Source organism: Spodoptera frugiperda, chromosome 4 (genome assembly GCF_023101765.2).
Source record: "Spodoptera frugiperda isolate SF20-4 chromosome 4, AGI-APGP_CSIRO_Sfru_2.0, whole genome shotgun sequence".
In the NCBI taxonomy this organism is placed as follows: domain Eukaryota; kingdom Metazoa; phylum Arthropoda; class Insecta; order Lepidoptera; family Noctuidae; genus Spodoptera; species Spodoptera frugiperda.
The window spans coordinates 6,785,665-6,808,448 of NC_064215.1; the positions used below are offsets into that span (position 1 = coordinate 6,785,665).

Genomic DNA, 22,784 nt, shown 5'->3' on the forward strand with positions numbered 1-22,784 from the left:
AACTAAAATAATTAAATAATGTTATAAGAAAAATAAAATGAATGATTGGGTACTAATATAGCTTACATACCAAATTTCAGTTTTCTAGGACTTCAGGAAGTACCTTAAGAATTTTGTTGATCATCAGTGATGTGAGTGAGTATGTAATATTCATAAAACATAATATTAGACTTTCAGACAAAATTTTGGCAAAAGAAAAGAAATTAGATTTTGTTTTTCTGTATAATAAATTACTTTAGCTGGCTTACTAAGATAAACCGAGATACATATGTTTAGTCCGGATATTGACAGCTTCTAATATTGTTCAAAAGAACCAAATTTTCTTATGGATCCAGAAAAAACAGTGTTTATATAATTTATATAACACTTATAAAAGACATTTGCCCTCTACATCAGTGGCTGGCTGGCTGGTAGGTAATACTAAGGTGTTCATATTAAGATTTATTCTTTGGTAGTAATTAAATCTAATCATTTATTGCATTCATGTGTACGTTTATATGTAGGTACATATGTTGCATTATGATGAACTCAAAAGAAAAAGTTTGATGTAAGAAATATACACATATAGTACATACACTGTTCTAGATATAAATGGAGCTCTATTTTACCTACATACGAGTACGTAGAATGATACCAAGACTTAATTAAAGTCGTCTTAAAATTAACCAACACGTCTTATTTTCTTTATACGTAAGTAACAAGCGTATGCTGCCTTCAAAATATTTCCCTTAACATGGTCGACATCAAAGGAGTAGTCAAATTTTAAATAATTCAGCAACTGTGAAAAGCGAGTGTTCGTTTGCGAGCCAAGAAATAATGAAGCGCATTCCAGCGCTGTCTCCCTTAATGAGTTGTCAAACGTCTGAGCCTCGAGGCTTCGTAGTAAAAACGTAATTTGTATTATAAATCTTATGTTTAATTGAAATTATGGACTGGTGGACCAATTGAAAATTGTTGACTAAGTCTTGTTTATTAAGCTTGTTTCCATCTGATTTTTTTCGTACTTTGTTGTCAATATACAATTATAGCTATCACAAATGTTTTAGATAACTTGCATTTGATAGTTTTCCTTGGTCTCTGATCCGCATAATCAAGTGCTAAGACGACGAAAATAGCCATTTGCATGTACCCATAGTACAACTTTGCTTTACGTTTAAAGTAATCGAAATGAGCGCACATTTGGCGCAGCGCGCTCTGATTGGTCGGCTCAAATAAACCAACCAATCAGCGCGCCGAATGGTACTGATCGACTAAATATTTCGATCACAAAATTCAGTTACCTCGTTTAGGGGAAAAAAACGTACCTATAAGCTACGGTTAGGTGTGACAATTAAAGTTTATATATAAGTTATACTAGCTGTTACCGTTTTCCATCAGACGGACCATCAACTTGTTCGCCATCTTAAAGACATAAAAAGTACAGAGTAACGGGTTTAAGATGCAATAACTTAGCCATAGACTCCTTATGAAGCAGTAAAAGAGAAAGGTTGTAGTGTAAATGCCAGTCCTTTTTAACGCGGTTTTATATTTTACTAACCGCTTTGTTTTCTTGTTATGAGAAGGGTTTGTTGACATTCAGTGGGCATTTGTCGCATTGACATGGGTCGTAACTTTCTCACACCAGATTTATACCTACACTTTTTCCTTTTATTTTTAATGGTAACAATATTCAGTACTGACGCGTACCCACAAAGGATTCCAAGGAACTAAATCACGGCTTTCTATTATATTCACACAGATTTGTTCAACGAAAGATTTACGAACAAAAATACTGCCAAATGCTTGCCAACAAAATTCGCACCCTTCCGGCCAATTCGCAATATTTTAAACAAAAAGAAAAAAAAAACAACGAACATTCTAAAAGATTTGAATGTATTTGTATATTTATATGGACGAAATTATTTTATGATGAAAATTTGCAAGCGGATGCTAACGTAATAAATTTCATGCTCTCATAATTCTGTGGCATGATTTACAGGCTGATTTTCAGCGACACGGTTTCAGCGTTTTTGTACAATATGCCAATTAAACCTCACCCCGTACATTATTTGGCTGGAAGTTATTAAATTGAGACAATTATGACGATGTTTATATTGATTAAAATTATGATGAAAGCTTTTAAAATGTTATACGAGTACTGTGTGATGTTAATTAAGGGCTTCATCGTCGAAGCCTTGAAGTACCTTTATATTATATTGTGTATATTATGATGTTTACCTTAACTTACTTACTTGTGAATATATTAGAGTATAGACATGTTACTCTAATCTTTGTCTATCAATATCGACACATTAAAATCATCAACAGCAACAACATAACACATCAACCACCTATTAGTGTCCACTGCTGACCAAAGCCTGACTCGCACGGAGAGGGTTTGAGCATTAATCACCATGCCTGCTCAATGCGGGTTGGCGATTTAAAACTTATAATTAGAAATTATAAGCCTAGGTTTTCTTATGATGTTTTATATCACCATTAGTCAGTGTGACTAAAAAAATTAAAAAGTACATAGGTATAACTTGGAAAATGTTGCATTGGTACTTGCCGTTGGTAGGTTTTGAACCCACATTCTCATGCACGAGAAGCGGGCGTCTTAAACCTAAGGACCACCACTACATTATAATATTTGTCATTTACCTTTAAATATCCCTTTAATATCACTGCTTATTTCTTAGGTATTCAAGACATATCGAAAAAAAAAAATGTTTTCGTACACTACAAAAGGAAACAGAGTATTTCGATCTCGCTATCACAGGCGTGCCTGCGGCAAGTGTAAATAAATATGTATGCTAACACACCAAAGTCATCAGTTGGAACGAAACGAAAAGAAAGCTTTGCAAATGAGGTCTCGAAGAAGAATAGTTTCAAAGGAATATTTTGCTTTGTCCCGCCTCTATTTCCTATATTTTCTATCGTACGCTTAAAGTTTAATGGTTTGTGCTGGAGATCGATTGCAGCGTCAATATATTTTTATTTTTGCTCACAATTCTCAGTTCGTTTGCTCCCAACTGCGGTCGGAAGAGAGTAAACAAGTTCGGAGTTTGAATCGCTGATATGTTCCCATTGTTACTTTACACAGGGTGCGCGCTCGATCGACTGTGAAAGTCAATCTTACGTTTCATGTGTAACGGTAACCTTTTTAAGTAAATTGTGTAAAAGTGAATATTGGTGCTGATAAAATCACGTTTTATCGGATAGGGTTGAAAATGAAAATGTTTTCGGAAATTTTACGTTGATTTTTTATTCGAATGTTTATTTGGTTTTTTGCCATTTCGTTATTATTGTGTAAAACGTTATATATTTGGTTGATTGTGTTTATTGTTACTTGTGTTGGTATTTTTTTAAAATAAGTATTTTGTCAAATGACTGTTTCAAAACGGATATTACATAGTATCGATATCATACTACACAATATCGAATTACTTTTTTATAAACTTTCTAAATCTTCTGCAAATATTTTTTTATACGCTTGTTAATATCAATAAAATAACGATTTCCCTTAAACAACAATAAGGTAAAATAAAAAACACACTTAAATTGTATACTTATTTATATTGTATAAAGTACATTTTTAAATACAACAACGATTGTGAAAACAAAATGGAAGATAGGAAGTGAATTCTAAAACTAATGGCATTTTCTAAGGTCTACAAACTAGGATGGATAGAATCTAATTTGGGTTGAGTGTTCTACTGAATTGGAGAAGGGATTTGATACATAGTTTCATGTTAGCCTTACAAACTATTTGGGGAATTATTTGAATGTTCTGCAGGGAATACTTTGTGGCTAGTTTCCTTAGTAAACTGATTTAAGTTGGTGAAGATTGTGTTTAGTCAAGTAATATAATATATTATAACATTATGCTTTGAATTGGTTAAAAACCCCGAATTGGACATTGAGATACATATAGTCGAAGTGTGAACACATGTAAGTAGTAAATAAGGAGGTTAAAAATATCAATATGTTAAAGACATTGCACATATAATTCTTTATTTTCATTCACTTAAAAGCCAAAGTAATAGCAGAAACAAATCTCGGCTAGACACAAAATATTTATTGCAGCCTCAGTAAAAAAATACAAACCCATTTGTGTAAGTAGGTATCTCATATTTGTGTTATCAACTTGCTAAGAAAAAGTTCCCCATGGGAAATTAAAATACTCAACCGCGTTAGACGATTTAATAATAAAAAGGCGTGTGTACAACCAGCCATTTTATTTATTGCAATAAGGTGGTATACCTACTGGGAAAATACTTTTGTAAATAAAGAATTTTACCTTTTTATGCTTGCACTGTCAGCGAGTTTTGAAAAATGATATAATTTAATTAGTAAGTGTAACTTACTTAGTAAAAAAGTGTAAGGACTAATACTGCTATCAAAATCATTTCTTTTCCAATTTTTTAGGCCGGTACTAGAGCAAACATCACCTAATAGTATGGTATGGACTTATCGCCCATGGACACCCGAAACACCTTAGGCGTTAGATGTGCGTTGCCGACCTTTTGGGGGTTAGAAATTTAAGGGTTGTTGGGGATTCGGAGGTTGAGAAAGTGGTAATCGGGCCTCCGGTAACTTTAATCACCCAACGAAACACAACGCAAGCGTTGTTTCACGTCGGTTTTCTGTGAGGCCTATTCATGCCGAAGCATGGCTCTTATGTTATTATTATTCAGTTTTTGTAAAGAAATGGATGTAAGTCATATAAGCGATGACATTCATGGTTACATCAACGTCTTGAAGAAATATTTTGATTTTTGATTGTCATAATTTAAAAATAAATGAACTTTTCTGCAATTAAACAAAAATAAAAAGGGACTTTAAATTAGAAGCAATAAGAATGAAATCTCAGCTAGATCTTTATTAGATATGCCTTAGAAACAAACACGTGCTTTCATTTGTATATACCGTACAAAACACGCGGTTGTTCGATTTTAATGCATAAATTAGTGTGGTACGGTTTAAAGTCGTAAATCTTGATGTTACTCGTCCTTGCGATCTTCGTTGTGTAGGAGTATGATGCTCTCACTCGGTGTAGGGGTGTCGAATATTGGAAGATTTTCAACCTCACCTGTAATTTAATACAAAACATTAGTTATTTACATGAAAGAAGTCTATACTGCTAATAATTAGCAACCCTGACAAAGATTTTTATTTAAACATTTCATTTTTGAAGAGATGTGGTTGCATATGGATAAAGAAATCAGAAGAAGTTATAAATAACCAAATAACACTTTGTATTGTAATCTTTTGGTATACTTATAAGTATTAAATAAGGTTGTCCCATTAATTTAATACACAAATACCAAATTATATTCTTTTTCTACTTTTTACAGAATTTTAATCAAAATACTCACTGAGCAAAGAACGTTGTTTAATTTATTTCTAATTGGGCCACATTAGGTAGATAGTTAGAATCGTCGTTTGATAACCACCATTTTTCTACAAAATGTATTGCAAACTTATTAATTCCATTCTTTTGAACTAAAGGTACGTAGGTACCTATACCTATTGCAAAACTGTCAGTAATGCTAAATAAACAATATGAAATGAAGACTAGAATATAGCTGTGTAGTTTATATCCTCAAAAACTTGAGCTACCTAGCTCTTCGAATAAATAAAAAAAAACCATGTCCATCCAACATAATATATCCCTATATTCGTGCGTACATACGTATCTAGATTGTTTGTTAAATAGTAACAATACATAAATAATTGTTCGTTCATTGTCATTCTTGCAGATGCTAAACCATTTAATGCATTCAGCGACGTGTAAACTTTTAATAGTCACATTTTAATAAATGTTTTTTCAATTGGACAATTCCGTTCTCTTATCGGAAATCATCTTTTACCTTGACTTTACGTCACTTATAAATGCTATAGACATTAGTTACATCAACAAGACCAGTACTCTATCATGAGTTGAAGCTATTGCTTCAAACTCATTTGTCGATTATGTATGTGTTGATAGTCGCTAGCGACGACGTATGGCAAATTTTTGTTTCATATGTAACCGGTAGAGGCGTTGTAAAATTTGACATACAAAAAATTTACATCGACAAACACAATAATTGCTTCAAACTCATAGTAGAGGTACAGTTAGTAGAGATACCTCTTTCACATAATGTAGGTACAGGACAGTTTATGAATCTTTCAGCAAAACTATATAATGATTTTGTTAGTCAGACAGAATTAATGTTGCAAGTAGTTAATTTTCTTACCAATTCTGACGATAAAGTTGACGGACTCATCCTCGTCTAGCATAGAGAACACATTTTCTACGGGAATGTACACGTTCTGGGTGTGCTCCAGGAAGTCTGCATCCTTCTCACACTTACAGGGTCGTCTGGAAAAAATGTATAACAATCAAATATTTTAGAATAGAACAGAATAGAATAGTCATTTATTTCTGAGTGTATGGTATACATCGAGAATAATTTAGTCAGTACCTACAGTGCAGTGTTAGTTCAGTGCCTTATCTGTCGCTTGTGAAATATGATTTTCATTTTTTTATAGGATTGAGAGCAAACAAGGTGACCGATCACATGAGTACTTAAGTCATCTGCGCTGCCCACTGCCGACTGGCTTCCCTTCGGATTGCGAACGGAATGGAACAGGCACAATGTTACATTCTAGAACCAGTCACTACCAAACAGATAATTAACGTTTGGATGTTAATTTTCTTTTGCTGCTTTGATGCTGACTCCCACAGACCTAAGGTACACAGTCATGAAAAGGACTCCCACAGACCTAAGAAAAACAATCATGAAAAGGATGAAAACTCCAATAAACCTAAGACTGACTAGCTAGAAAATGTATGAGCGGCATAAATTCGTAATCGAAATATTGATAGCATTTTACACAAGTTACGTTTGTGGAAACTCGATTAACAAGCGAGGCTGCTATCCATGTAACATTGTTTTACAGACACTATAATTAGTGAACTAAACAGCGTACGTTTCAATGTTAATGCGAGTATAACACTTGAAATAACCAACATAAATGTTTACGATTGCATTTGTATACAAACAGCAACTGTTCCGGAACAATTATCCTTTGGCAATATAAATAATTGTTCTGCACTGGAACTAATGGGGAGTATATTCACGTGTACACTCCGTTTCTGGCCGGCATCAAACCGGTTGCAATTATTAGATCTAATTCTATTTCCAGCCTTTGGGATCTGGAGTGTTCTGGAGCATTCTGTGTCGTCTGAGAATACATTTTGGTTTGATTTATTCATATAGGGTTGTGTTTGGTGTTTTTGGTTACTATAAATGATTAACTTGATTTTTAGTCTTGATCTGTTCATTGCAAGGATACTAGTTATTTAGTCCTATTTTTGCTTTTCCTCTATCCTTGCGTTTTGATGATTCTTAAGTTTAAAACACACTTAACGAGCACCGCTCCAACCCAGCAATTAAATTGTCATTAAAATTTGGCGGACAGCGGGTGGCCAGCGTGCGGGCCACGTGCTTACTGCTCGCCGACAGCTAACCGTGCTTGTTAAGTATGCTATGATATTTACTCGTTTAACTTACACAATTTCAAAATGGTTCTTTTCGAGCATACTATAAAATCATGTGTGTAAAATTACCCTATTTATATTTCACAGCAAAAAGTAGTACGAATCCGCAGATAATCTCATAGGGCATAAGGTAATAACAAAATGAAATTTATTTTTTAATTCAACCTACGCAGAATATAAGAAAAATATTGCCTTTATGTTTTATATACTTACAGACCAAGCGATTTATTACTTGTAAGTAAAATTTGTATACAAAAGGATCTTATTTATGCGGCTTGTTGTTAATAAATTGCTTTGGGTGAAAAGGTAGAAAAATTCAAATCTTCTATTTTGGTGTTTTTTATGGAACAGGAGGCCAACAAGTAGATACTCATCGCATCGCATCACCTAATGGTAAGCCAATCTCCGGATGTCCATGGATCAACGGATCCACCCGCAACACCAGAGGAGTCACGGGTGGGTTGCCGGCTTTTAAACAAGGAATACGTTCTTACAATAGAATTTTGGTACTTAGATAGTCTATTTATTTCTTAGTTACATGATTGGAAATAATCTCACTAACCTGTAAACAATCCTTTTGCTCGGTAAGTTTGGCAGGAAAATGTCGACTTCAAAATAAAACTTCTCTGCATGGTCATCATTCACAAGCACAGTCCACATCATTCTTCCTGAAATATAACATAACAAAGTTATTATTAACTTTATTATCTTACTCACAAGTCATAGGATCCTTCTTCGTAGAAGGATGCGTCTCAGACTATGGGGACACCTAATACGTGAACCTTGTGATGATTTGGGTTTTTTTGAAAACATTCCTCCGTGCTAGGATTTTGTCCTGTGTCGAGGGTGCGTTTATAAACATACCAATTCACATACACATGACATAAAGAGTTGTTCCGTTTGGGAATCATACCCGCTACCCATTGCATGACAACTAGTTGCTCAGCCACTAGCGTCTACCGAGCAGTCGATTTGATAACATGCCATCCTCCCCAGAAAATATGGCCTAATTAATCAGTTTTGTTACATTTATGATGATCCGCAAATCGCAAAAAGATAGCATGTAACTCTCTTAGCGACAAATATTTTTTACACTTCTCGACTCTTTATCAAGTACTTTACCGAGTGTAAAAACACGAGAAAGTATTGCATATTATTCTCAGTTACAAAGAAACGAAAACAGAAGACGTCTGGCTTTTCAAAGTACGGTCGCAGTCGTTGAAAAAACAGCTTAGTTTAATTGTGTCTGGAATTACAGATTGGCTGTCTCGACTTCTGTCTTCCCTGGTATTCAGAAAAAGATATAATGTATTTTCCACGTTATTGGCTTTTTTGTAAGCAAAAAATACAACACTTCTTGTCCTGTTTTGTGCGGGATTTTTCCGCAATCACGTCGATTTGAAATGTTTTATTCTATGTGGTAATATTGATATATGTATTGTATTTGATGACTCGTAAGGATTCATAATCTTTGCATACTTTTCAAGCTCCGTAATAAATTTCTCCATAGTTACGGGACTGTTTTATATCAAGTTACGGAATTCACATTCATAATTATAATTTGATCATGGTACAATATTCAGTCGCGTCTTACTCTCACTTACCAATCCATAAAATATTTACTTAATTCACAATGAGATGAAAAAATATCTACATATATTGTGACGGCCCTCAATTGCAAATAAAGGGATGTTTGTTATGTACGAGTATTATATTATATTCTTCTAATATAATTCAAGGATTCTACTACATACACATATTGTATCTAGCCACATATAGCATGTGAGTATCTAGATCAGTTTATACAAACGGATGGAAGTGATTTGCACTGACCCACTTCGATTGTTCCAGATAACTTGATTGGCAATAGTTATCTTGATAACATATATGTGTACATGTTTATCAATCAATTACGCATTTGCGGCATTTATGTTATGACTAATTTAATTACCGACTGCCTTGTTTGTTAAGTACGTAATCATAAGCGTGCTTGCTGAATATAATCATTTACGATAGTAATTTAAACTGTGTAGTGATTGCATATTAGAACAGGTACATTTGTTACTATCCATACTCTTTTCGCGAGGGTCAAAAGAACCCATTAATGGGACTAGGCAGCTGCAGCATCACTCTCTATCTTTCAAACTGCGATCTCTAATACGCTTGCCAAGCAGTTATTTTGAGGAGGCTCACGGTTCCGCAGCACTTTCATGGACTGTTAATGTCTGTCTGAGTGACGCAATTATCTTATATTGCATCGAAACCACGACCACTAATTCAAAGAGTGTATTATGGTAATTGGGTTTCCGGTAATCTCATTCACACAACGAAAAAAACCGCAAGCGTTGTTTCACGTCAGTTTTCTGTGAGGCCGTGGTATCACGCACGTAGGACCCACACTTCATAAATATGCAAACAATATACAAACAGCTACCATAATACAAGATTATGGAATTCTTTCCCACGTAATCGAGTTATTAACAGTTCACTTCAGAATTCAGGTCAACGATTAACTTTGTTGAGGGAAGCCCCACCATCGCCGGTTAAAATACCGTGAATATTGTATCACCGTTCTTTCAAATTGTTATGACTTTTTACCATGGCTTTGAAAAATAATTTAGAAAATCCCCTTTCGATATTATGAATCGTTTTCCATTTACACAATAAAATCTTTTTGGTGCTGATGAGAGTGAAAGAAGCCCAAAGACGAGGGTGAGGCCGAGTGCTATTTAGAGGATTGATTTTTTATAGTATATCTCATATTATTTTATATTTCTCTATATAATTAGGGACTTTTATAACGCACAGCGTATGTCAGTCCTATCATGATATCAATGGATCAGGGCCATGAAGTCGAACAGCTTTCTCGCATCATATATCTCATATTAAATAGTTTTAGTTCGTGTCTTGGTTATGATAGTAAAGATTAGGTCATTATCCAAATAGTGACCGAAGTAATATAAGGCTATAAAGGATTATTATAAAAAAAATGTCCATTCATGGACATGGTTTCATTCATCAAAAGCCTATAAGATTATTAAATGAAAAATACTTAAACATCTTCCTTATTTAAATATTAATCCTATACCTTACCTCCTCTCTTATCATAAATCTGGTACACGTTGAATATCCGTTCGTAACACTTCAGCAGAAAGTAGTTGAGCACCGGTTCTGTCCTCTTCGCGTCCCATCGGTTTTTCACCGTGATGAATGGGAGCTCCGTGACCTTCTCACTATGTTCCATGAAACAATGGTCCATCCAGTCGCCCGCACGACCTTTCCATTTGCAGTCCCCTGAAATTGCGAAATTTTAGTAAAAAGAAAAAAGCATTCCTATTGTAAATTTTGGGATCAGTTGTGTGAGTTTTAGTGGATTTTGAAAGAGGTAAATTGTGTCATTCTGAACCTTTGTTTGCAATGGTGGTTTGATTGTCCCTTGCTTTTAAAGGTTTGTTTTTGGTGTTGGATTTTTGAGGATGTTTGGTTTTAATGTCTCTATTTTTGAGGGTTGAGTTCTCGAGAACAGTGTCGAATGTTTACGAATAAGCAACAGTGAAATGAGTGTTGAAATAATAGCTAAAAATATCGACAATGTGGAAGTTGGAACTGCTGACAAAAAACAATTTACGAAACTTCAGAAAAAGACAGAAAACTTAATGACCGATGAATGAAATACTCGTAGTTCCCAGTTTGCATTCAACGCACGAAATATTTGGAACTCATGTCACTAACGTATATGTACGTATTTTCGTGAAGTTTTTCCTCAAACAAAAACTGTATTATACGTTGAGTGGAGGTGAATAAAATGTTCGTGTTTATGACACGGGGTAGGCAACCCTGAGTGTGTGAGTGTGAGTATGAGATGGAGGACATTTTCGTCTTCGTAAAAACATATTTAAAATAACTTTCTTATTTTGGACAATGAAGGTGAGTAAAAACCTTCTTGAATCTTCAAACTTCTTTCGAATTTTACATTGTTGGATAAAATTAGAAGTGCGCTTTTATTCAATGGGTAAAAAGAAAATATTATTTGAATTTGAATTTTATAATGCCTTACTATAATGGTTAAAGTCCACACACACAAATCTTCTGTCTGTCAAGGACAATCTATATTTTAGTTGATAAAATTACTACATTTGTGCTTTTCTTAATTTGGATCTTTATAAAAGCTGTGAAGTTAGACAATCATTTATCCAAGGTGTTAAGATCCTTTGAGAGTTCGTTTAACCTTAAATGAATGAGTTCTAATAGCAGTAATTAGTTATTTCTTTTAGTAAATAGACGTATTTAATCTACGTTCATATTACAAAAACAACAAACGACTTCGTTTTAAAAATAAACGTTCACGTAATAAATTTTCAGAGTAAATTATGTACTAAGTAGTGAAATACGTATAATAGTTTCAACGAAAAGTTTTGTTTAAAGAGTTTCATATTAAGTATTCTAGGACTAGGTATGTAGGTAATGAAACTAAAAGCTCATTACTTCACTTAAAAGGTAAAATAAACATTCCATATTTGAAGGTACAGTTGCCTCAGTTATGTGTATAGCTATTTGACATACAAACGAATTCAGAGAAGCAAAATATTATGTAAATATGACAAGTAATTTTCGAGTTATACATCAGTAGTTTCTGAGAACGGCTTTGCCTGTGTCTTTATTTATTTAGAAAATCAACAGCGTTACATATAATTTGCAATAAGTTATATATGTGAATTGCAGCTCTTAAGGCTAATCATAGGTTTCCCTTTTTACTAGAAGTCTTCACATGCGAACCGACTTAATAAAATTAATAAAATATAGTCAAACAAAAAATGTTTGAGGATACTCAAAGGATTTAACATCGTAATTGACACAAAGGTAGGTTTTGGCCTGGAATAACCGTTAGGGTACTATTTCTTAACTTCTTCTTGTTGTGCCGCATTTTTGATAGGTTTTGAGTTTGAAGTTTATGGCAATGTATGTTTGATACAATAATTATACAAACTTTTGCATTCATAATATTAGTAGGATAGGATAGTAGAATACACCTTACATGATTAACTAGTTTCCATTAAAGACAAAAATAGATTCTCACAACACAATACATAACAACCAACAGAACATGTAATAACTATACACTACACATACAATATACATTTTAACTACATCAATAACAGTAAACAAACAGCAGTAACACTTACCATATACTCGAGCCATGAAGCAGTTGATGATGCGAAACTGACAGTGGGCGTAATGCTTGTCCAGTTGTGACAGGACAGCATGTTTGGGGCAGCCGGCGTTTGTGCATGGAAACAGGACTTTGTTCGCCAGCGACTCTAGGGCGGCTGAGCGGGTTTGGGAGAATTCTTTCTGTAAATAAAAAGATGTTCGTAATATTTATTTGAGTTTTATTTCAACTCGTTTTATAGATTGGTAAATATAATGGTGAAAAATACAATGTACAGAAGCATTACTCTGCCTACCCCTTCGGGGGTAAAAGGCGTGAAGATACGAAAATTGTTTTATAGAGAGATCTTTGATTTTGTTATTATTCTTTCACTTCATCTCCATTTCATGTTACTGTTTAGGGACACAAATTAAATTGCTCATTTCAGAATATGAAATTTTTCAATTTGTAGGAATATTTTTTCAGTTATCGTGATTAAGCCAACGTAAATTAAGTTAGCTATTTATAGATAAGGCTGAAGTCTTGTCTGGACCCACCGGGAAATACCAATCAAAAATTTTACATTTCTACACAAAAATTGCCAAAAGATTCCGCACATACGGGTGCCCACAATACCAGTTAGCCAATGCCCTACATTTTTATTTGCTAGAACGTTCGGTGGAAAACCGTTACATTCTATAATTTGTCGACTCCAGTTACTGGGTGGTTCGCTGTCGGTTTGTGCAGTTTGTGCCTCGGAATCCAAAGGGATTAGTTGAACTGTTCCAACAGCAACGTCAGCCCCATACGCAAAGGTTGATGAAAGACTTTGCAAATTGAAAAACTGTTCTTTTTCCATTCTTATTGGTATCGGAACGCGGTCTGGTATTTTGGTAGATCAAAATACTAGACCTGAAATAACACCACAGTGTGAGTAGGATTAAATACAATAAGAATATTTTTCTTTCCTATTTCCTAACTATCGGAATACAAGATTGTCATTAAATATGTATTTAGTTCTTTGTTATACCGTACCTACAACTAATAATGTAGTTGTAGATGATCTTATCACACAAAACGTTTTACGACGGCAAGAATAATTTAGCATTGTATGAAATTATTTATTACAGGTAAACGAATAAAGTATATATTTTATGGGTATATTAATATATATTCCCATTAGAAAAGGGAACAGAATAGAAAAAGTAAAACTTTTGACAAAAATAAATCTTAAAGGATGTCCCAACAAGAACGCAAGATTTAAATTTTAAATAAAACGCAGATATTTTTAAAAAAATCGTGAAAGCTTTATAATATCGTAAAGTAGAGAGTATGAGGTTATCTATGGAACATACATCGGGCAGATGGCTGCCGCTGGTTTGCTGAAACATACGCGATCTTTCAATGAAATTTTCAATGACCGTTTTGCATAAATGCTGCGGTATTTCATTAATACAGCGTCCAATTTCCTTTTTAAGACTTGAGTCGTCGTCGGCTTATTCGCATAAACCATCGACTTTAAGAAACCCCAAGGAAAAAAAGTCTAATGGTGATAAATCACATGATCTAGGCGGCCAATTCTGGTCTCCAAAACGTAAAATAACACGACCGGGACATGACTGATGCAACAATTCAATTGTTTCTCTGGTTGTATGACATGTGGCGCTATCTTGTTGAAACCACATGCCTTCCAAATCCATTTCTTCAATTCGAGGTACGAAAAGACTGGTTATCATTTTACGATACCGAACACCATGATTGACTGTTTGCGCTTGACCTGCCTCATTTTCAATGGTGTAGCGCTCCATTTTTACTAACCTCGTACCTTATACTACCAAACAATAACAAGTGTTCAAATGTCAAACAATGACACTTCGAATGCCGCCAAATTTAAATCTTGCGTTCTTGTTGGGACACCCGATATATACATATGTCGGAGATAGGAGATCTCTCACTTTCGATATGTCGGTGAAAGGAGAATCTCACTACTCATGTCAGGAATACTTGTGGGCGTTATGACGAAGGTAGCAGTAAAATAATAAAGTCTTCGATATGGAACTATTGTTTAATTCTGTACATTGCACTGTTACTTTACTTAAGCTACTGATGGGGCCGGCATTTCCTACCGACTACTCTGAGAAGAAATGCCGAAACAAACTCAGAGGTCTCAGTCACTCTCAAAGTGCAAACATGGTTACAAAGTACATGAAAGATAATTAACTGTTACAATATCAAACTAACAGGTTACAGACTAGGTATACGGTTGAAACACACGACGGTTCAATATTCGACCGCACTGGTCGGCTGCTGCACGAGAAGTGATCAACACGCCGCTCAGCCGATGAATCCTTGACTCCGTCGAGCGCCGAGGGTGGACGCCTGTGTTTCAATTCTACCCTCGATCCCGACACATACATATTTTATCAGTACCTATCTGGCTGACAAGTCTTCTTTTCTTATTTATAAATGTCTTATTTTAATTCTTATTCTACTTTAAAGAACTTTTCAATCTATTTTAGTACGGTACTTGAATAATATTAATTTTATAAGAGCTTTTATAAATATTGTGCTGAAAATAACTAAGTATTAATAAATGCCTCTTAGTCTTATCAAATGCTTCACATTTTATTAGAATAGCGAGATATTTTAATGCCATGCTCCGTTGGCGTGGAAGAATGCTATGGACATCGATAACGGACTTTTTGTACTACTTTTTAGAATGCTAATTAATATTGTAACCTTAAAAAAAAACGTGTAAAACAAAACTGGTACATCACAACTATCAATCAGATTTAACGAATATTTATGCCAAAGTAAGTATGTAGGTAGTTTTATGTCGAAAATTGAAGCTCTATTGTTACCGATGATTTAGCGGCTGATCGCCAATACAGTTGAAAATACAGGTCGTAAAATCAAACTACTTTTGGTTTGCAAATATTTTGAGGAATGTTGGCAAGAACTGAGAGTACCTATTTTTATTGGTATGGGAGACACGTGGACTTTTGTACGTAGTTTTAAGGCAAAAGCAAAAGTAGTTTAAGGCAAAACACCTACACAACAAAAAAATCATGACTTAAACATAAGAAATCATCGTTGAAACATTCGATTAAAAATATGCTTAGTAATTACGTTATAAGTAAATTTATTTTTATGAAATATATAAATAAAAAGCAATCTCGATATTTTTGAATATAATGTGAATAAACTTTAGTAGTTTTTCATATTTATTGCATTCTGTGGAGTTGTTGAAACAAAAAGATTCACTGAAAATATGAGTTCAACTGTCGAAAAGTGAACTGAACATGTTTTTAATTAAAAGTGTCTGCGATTGGATGTATTTCTTTTTGAGTTCAATATTCTGGGATCTGAGAAGATGTTTGTTTGTTTTTTTTTCTGAATAAATATCAGCCATTAGCTAGTTAGTCGACTGTATGATAGTGATTAGTTCAATGTCTTATGCCCATAAAGACTTCAAGAAATTCACTTAGACATTTTATTTAAAATTAAAACATATTGTAATCATCCCTATTTTAATTAGAATTATCTCCAATTGTAAGTATAAATGCGACAATTATTATCTATTTTTATCGATAAAATTACCGCAGTGTGATAATTTTGTACTGAGATTTTCACATATCGACTATTCGACCGACACCTTTGATAAAAATATTTATCGACAATATATTTGATGAGTAAGACATATGTATGCCCTTTCTTAAAGGGTATTGAATTATATGATATGCTAATAAAATTGTTCAAATTTTCAAATAGCATTGAAATGTGAAAAAAAAGATATATTTTTAACGTCTACGATACAACAGCTTATAGTTTTACTTTTGTTTCAAAGAAATAACTCATACTGTATAATATAAAACTTTAAAAAGTTATACAAATACTATGCTCCTTTTAAGATTGCCTCAGACTAACACATAAGTAGTAACATCGTTTGATCAATAAACAAAATAATCAGTTAAATTAATCTCAAAAGTTAAAATATTAGTAGTTACTTTTAAGTAAAAACTGTGTACTTGAACATTTGAAATTAATCCTATCACAAAACAACGCATAACAACGTAAAACAACGTATTCAAACTTCCAATATGAATGCCATGAAAATTAACTTATCAGTCACATTTGACAGTTGACAGCGTCAACATGACAGTTACTGCAACCGATAACACAGGTTAAACTAGTGACGTTCATTTAGTAAATTATAGTGTAAAACATACATGGGCCATGTATGTTTCCCGAATAAGACCACGATGATTGTTGTGTTTACAAACACCAGCCAATGCATACGTCAAACAAACAAACGAACAAATTGGAATTAGGAAACACAAACCTACGTAATTGCGAAATTGAAACATGATTAACGACGAATGAATTATTACACGACTTTATTGATACCTACTCTCAATATGAGTTCAATTATCAATTACTTTGGTATTTTACTTTCTCAGAAAATGAAGAAATATAATTATTGTCGTTTCAATTCGAAGAAAGTAGTTGAATTTGAAAGTCCTTAAATTAATTTTGAGTAAGTTTTGAATTTCTGGTAGGCAAAATAACTAGTTCGATGTCTAGTTACTTAGTACTTTATTAGTTTGATCTAGACTTATTTATTATTCCTGGTAGCCCCAGGAATGCCTATCCAATAAAATAGGACAAGAGAGCAGTCTAATTTATTTGAGCTGCTGTCAGACTCTTACTGACTAAAAGCACCCCGTTCTTACTCCTGCTTAAAGCCGGAGCCCCGGTAACCCAATGCCCAGATCCGGGAACAGCCCTACTGGCTCCAATCTGTGATGGTCTGATGGCTTTTTTGGGACTAGTATTGCGTAGGGAAGGCTAATATAGCGCATTTCACTAAGGCCTTAAAAATAAAAGAAGAAGAAAATCAATATAAACAATTGAAACAATTTCCTTACCTTGCAAACATGGCATTGGAAGCTCTTCTCATAACAGCGGCCGCAGAGACTGTGTCCATCCACACAGAGGTGGATGGGCGGCCGCATGTACGTGTTACATTTGGTACACGTCAGCTCCTTGATCAGGCCCTCGTAGTGATCCGTCTCGAGCAACGTGTTTAAGACTACTGCAAGATAAACGAAAATATTATTTAAAACTTCAAGAAAACCTATTATTTTTTGTATAACAGCTCCACGGTCTATGTTCGGGTCACACAAAAAAATATCCTTAAAACACTGCATATTATACATTAAGAAGTTATTTTTTCCTGTAATGTCTGATAGAAATTATTATTTATTATTAGTTGTAACCTCTGATTCGGCACAATGAAGACAAAAACATTTTCTATCTCCTTCAATTAACCTAATTGTGATTATTAGAAGAAGCTAAATTTCTTGTGAACGAATGAGGAGAATCCAAAAGTCATAATCAAAAGGTCTTTAATACGACGTGTATCAGCTAACTATCAACAAATAATACTAAAATCAAAGGCATCTAACACAGCACAATTTGTTCCAAGAATATGTACCTAAGGAGAAATTAACCCGAGACTACACTATTGTGTTTTGTACAACTGCAGTCTATAAACCCGACATGTTATTATCCAATGTAGTGTAAACTTGGTTTTGTATTATAAACATACTGGAATACATTGAGATAATTCAAAAATACGTATGGTTGGTTCGACTTGAGAGATAATTAGAATAGTTGCTTCCGATTTGAAAATGTTTACCTAAGAGTTTACGTAAGGTGTTATACGAAGTGATGACAATAGCGTTAATGATGTAGTTTTCGTATTTAGAAGTATAGGAATGACCTTAACATAATAACATAACAATGAGTAACAATTGAACTTGAAAAGTAACACAAATCTAACACTGTAATCAATTACAAACAAATCGAGTAGATAAAGACAATGTTATAGATAAACCTAAACAATATAATCACTCCATTATCAAAGAAGGAAAATAGACCTAAATAGATATCAAAATTCACAGCACACCTCAAAATTCTAGGAACGAAGAAACAAAAGACAGAGCTTGTTCGGATAAAGTGGTGGCAGTAAAGAGCACTAAAGGAAAAACCTGCCCTTTTCTAGGAACTGAACGTGATAATTCTCATAAAAGAAACCGCGAGCAAAGCCCTAGTTCGAAATAAATCAGAACACACCGACAGTACAAACAAGCAACACACGGCGATTCAAACAGATTTACTAGAAATCCAAAATGATACATTACATGGTTGCCAATGGAAATCCGAAAATAAACATAAGTGGATATCAGAATCCGTCGCTTCCAATATACGTAATCGAGCAGAAAATTACGAACATTTATTAGAAAGAAAACTCTCACAACGATTTATTTAATCTAACAATCGAATTACGAATATGTGTACGATAATGAAAACGTATAAAGAAGAATATGTAATAATATATTTACTGAGATAATGATCATTAAAATTGTACGAATGGAAGCAGTGTATGAAAAGCACTAATTATAACAGTACAATGGCTCACAAACAAAAATTTCTTCGTTATTGATTGGAATACGAAAGAATTGGAGAACGCCTATTCAGTAGTATTCGAGCTATTTAATACGCTATGATCGCATTCACGAAGACAAGGCAACCGAATAAAAATATGGATGGAAAAATGTGCATTTACATTTTTACGGTTGCCTCCGTTCGCAGAAATCCAATTGATATTTTAATGCACATTCCAGCTTATATCCGCTTATCGATGATCGCAAATACATGAGATTGTATAGTTTGATAAATATTTGGATATACAATTTTATAAATTTCCTTCCAAATGTATTATTAAGATTCAAAATAAAAAATGACTAAGAAATGGGACTTCAAAGGGTAAACAATAAGAAGTCAATTCATACACAAATTCACTAAATTAAACGACAACTGGCAGAATATTTGAACTAGACCATCTGTATTTATAGTTTCTGAGCGTAATAATTAGAAAGACAGATGGGAGAGTTCGCGAGTTTATTGTTAGAAGTTCAAGGTTTTTAAACCAGACAAAATAAATTACCTCGAAAAATATGAAACACGTTTACCTTAATTTGTTGTAGGAAGTGGATATGAAACAAGAACAAAATCGTTTTTTAGCAGCCAAAATATAGATAGTTTAAACAATACCCGTCTCAGCTGTGCAAAAAGCAGCACTGTTACTGACATACGTCAAAGCTATCGAATCACTTTTCAAATCGAACACAGCTGTACACTATACAAATCATAATAACGTAACCACAGCACTTATTACCACACACAATGCACGCTACTAATATTAAACACTAACTTTTTTTCCCAGCCGGCGACGAAGTGGATGACATTCTGAAAATAACGCTGAACGCCACAACAAACGTAACTAGTACGCGTCCAATACAGTTTTATACTTGGTAAACACTTTTTGATTCACGCGTACAGATGTAAAGCGATTAGAACGTAATCGTTTAGCCATTTTCTTTGATAAGACAAGTAGTATCTGAAGCGTGATTGTGGTAACTCGGCTTGTTGTTGGCGACACTGAACAAGTCTATATTTATGCGGCAAGGTCGCTACTAAGGGCCGCAGTGGCGAATACGGCTGACCAACTGCGCTCCGGCTAGTCGTGCATCTATAGTGAATTTCGAATTCAATGAATTTGTGATGTTTTGATAGGGAGCAATATTGAATTGCAATTTTAAATATTTACGTATAATGATGCATATTATGAAAGGTATCCAAGCTATTGATTTTCGAGTTTGTTGTTCACTTTGTTGATACAGTGTTGTTTATTTAATTATGAATTAATATCTTGATTAGACAGACTAATAACAGGCTTTAGTAGATTCTAAATATTCATACCATAGACATGGTAGAAAATTTAGAACATTACTCTAAACTCTACTAAGTCTTTTTTATTTTATTACGAAATATCATAATTCTTTTCAATACATATCATAACTTCTAATAGCTTATCTGTAACACCTGTTTTTACCATCTTTATTCACCTTCATTTACCATCCGGCCACGTAAGTAAAATTTGTGTGGATGGGTGACTACGTTTAAATTAACGAAATGGATACGTCAGTTGTGTAAAGCGCTTCATTTTCACCGTGACGCGTTTCCAAACATTCCTAATTATATTATGTCGGTTGTTTTACGTAGGTATCGATAAAACACGGAAACCTTTATCCTGATAACAAACACATTATCACCAACTACTGCATTGAATTTACGTTAATCGATTATCTGATTACCTCATTATAATTTATTTTGTTTTATTATTAAAATCACTCATTTGAAACTCACAATTATTATTATTATTGCACTCACTTCTCACTTTTATGCACTTGAATTGATTTGTTCAAAACATCGAACCAACTGTTGAACTAGTCGTGTTTTGTGTTTCACTGCCAAAAACGTTCTCAATAATCTCATGCACTAGTAGGTAGAACGTTTCAATTAGGTCTTGTATAGTATTATCCACATTACCTAGAGAAATGGACTTGTATTTAAAACAAGTTACTTACCAAGAGATCGAATTTAAACTTTACACTTTTGTAACAAAGTTGAAATTATATTGAACATATGTCACAGTTTGTTACCTGACTTTTTTTTATTTTATTTATGTTGTAGTTATTATTATTTATAGTTTGTGTGGTTTGGGGTAGTTAGTTTAGTTGCATAGATATGTACAGACGCCTGTACTGAATATTTCTATCTCTTTTCATTTAAGGTCAGGCGGGGCAAGCGCGCCAACGGGGTAAGCGCACCTACCATAAAAATATCGAAAACTACAGATGTAATACAACTAACGACATCTTACATCAATGCAACAAACTCAAATGCAGTTCTATTTCAACATAACAGATGTCTCTGTTCACCATAACTTGACGTAACCGCCTTTTTAGTTTTAGTGTCATTTAAACCTGTTACCAGAGATGAGCTCGTGTTAATTATCTCCTTAAATCCCCAAAAATTTTATGTGTTGCGGCAAACCAATAAGGTGAGTACAGAATTTTGTTGTTTTTCTTTAAATCTGTGGCTGTATTTTAGTCCTATCTAGTGAAATTAATATTTTTTTATTGAATTTAAAATCTTAACCTCAAAATAGTCAAGTGAGGCAAGTGCGCCTAAATTTTTAGTTATATGGCGCACTTCCCCCAAGCCAGAAGTCGTCAACTTTTATGATTTAGTTATTTTCTTAGCCGACGCACGACAGCCTCGGAAAAAAGAATGATTTTAGTTCGTATTAAGAATTTAATCTCTAGATGTGATGGAATTTTTTGTCGGTTTTTTCTTAATTTCTTTTTGAAATTAAATTTTTACGTTTTTTAAATTAAACTGTATAAAAACGTTATTTTAACATTTTTTTGCGAAAAAAATTATTTTTTAAGTACTTAATGCATAAAAATATAAGTCTGATTTGATTTAATAAAGATTTCTTTTACTCTAGACAAACATTTTTATTTAAATACACCAGCATTCACCTTAAAAAAAAAACACAATTAAGGTTTAGAACCCCTGATTACAAGTTTATGGCGCACTTGCCCCAAATATGGTATAGAAGCTGCAGTAGCCTATAGAATGAGTAAATTAAAAAGAAACCAAGAGTAATGAGTTCATTTGTTTGTTCTATTAAGTATATTATCAGTATTTCTGGTAACTTGAAATTTTAACGTTATTTTTTTTATACAGGCGCACTTGCCCCGTTTCCAGAGGCAAGTGCGCCTGTAACCATGTTTTCCAATTTCGTTGAAAATAATGTAAAAATATGGATAGAATGGATATTACCAACGTTTCTTGCAGCTACAACAATCCAAATATTGATAATTTAATAAAAGTTCACTCATAAGTCAGCATTAAAAAAAATATTTTGCGTCGAAATCATCTATGCAAATAGTATGGCGCCCTTGCCCCGCCTGACCTTACATGAAATAGAAACAGACAGCACAATACCTACGTAATTACAAAATCATAAAGTTTTATTGTTTTACCTGTAGAACCAGTAGCCTCTCCCATATTGACACAAACACTTTATGACGAATCGACTTGCTTTTGAGATAAAACAAAAAAAAATAATCAAAAGCTGTCAATGTGTTGACAGCGAACTAAACAGAACAAATGGTCAATTTTATTTTT

The 22,784-nt window shown here is 33.7% G+C and overlaps 1 protein-coding gene across 7 annotated transcripts; it reads right to left on the reverse strand.

Moving 5' to 3' along the window:
- Positions 1-3,537: 3,537 nt before the first annotated feature.
- Positions 3,538-22,784, reverse strand: LOC118272611 (uncharacterized). 7 transcript variants are annotated; one of them, XM_035589220.2, is made up of 7 exons: positions 22,640-22,784; positions 17,606-17,772; positions 12,712-12,880; positions 10,622-10,822; positions 8,091-8,196; positions 6,222-6,346; positions 3,538-5,071 (listed from the first exon to the last, which is right to left on the reverse strand). In XM_035589220.2, exons 1-7 carry the CDS (start codon positions 22,662-22,664, stop codon positions 4,983-4,985), a joined length of 882 nt encoding a protein of 293 aa, XP_035445113.2. In that variant the 5' UTR covers positions 22,665-22,784; the 3' UTR covers positions 3,538-4,982. The 7 variants fall into 7 exon arrangements, with proteins under 7 accessions (XP_035445113.2, XP_035445116.2, XP_035445115.2 ...); XM_035589223.2 differs by lacking the exon at positions 22,640-22,784 and adding an exon at positions 20,976-21,111; XM_035589222.2 differs by lacking the exon at positions 22,640-22,784 and adding an exon at positions 20,952-21,093.

Excerpts from the sequence above, each read along its gene's own strand:
- LOC118272611 (XM_035589218.2), bottom strand. The coding sequence starts at position 19,990 with ATGTCATCCACTTCGTCGCCGGCTGGGAAAAAAA. Across the intron at positions 17,773-19,956 it reads GTCGCCGGCTGGGAAAAAAA|TAGTCTTAAACACGTTGCTC; the intron begins GTTAGTGTTTAA and ends TTTATCTTGCAG. Across the intron at positions 6,347-8,090 it reads AGCAAAAGGATTGTTTACAG|ACGACCCTGTAAGTGTGAGA; the intron begins GTTAGTGAGATT and ends CATTTTTTCCAG.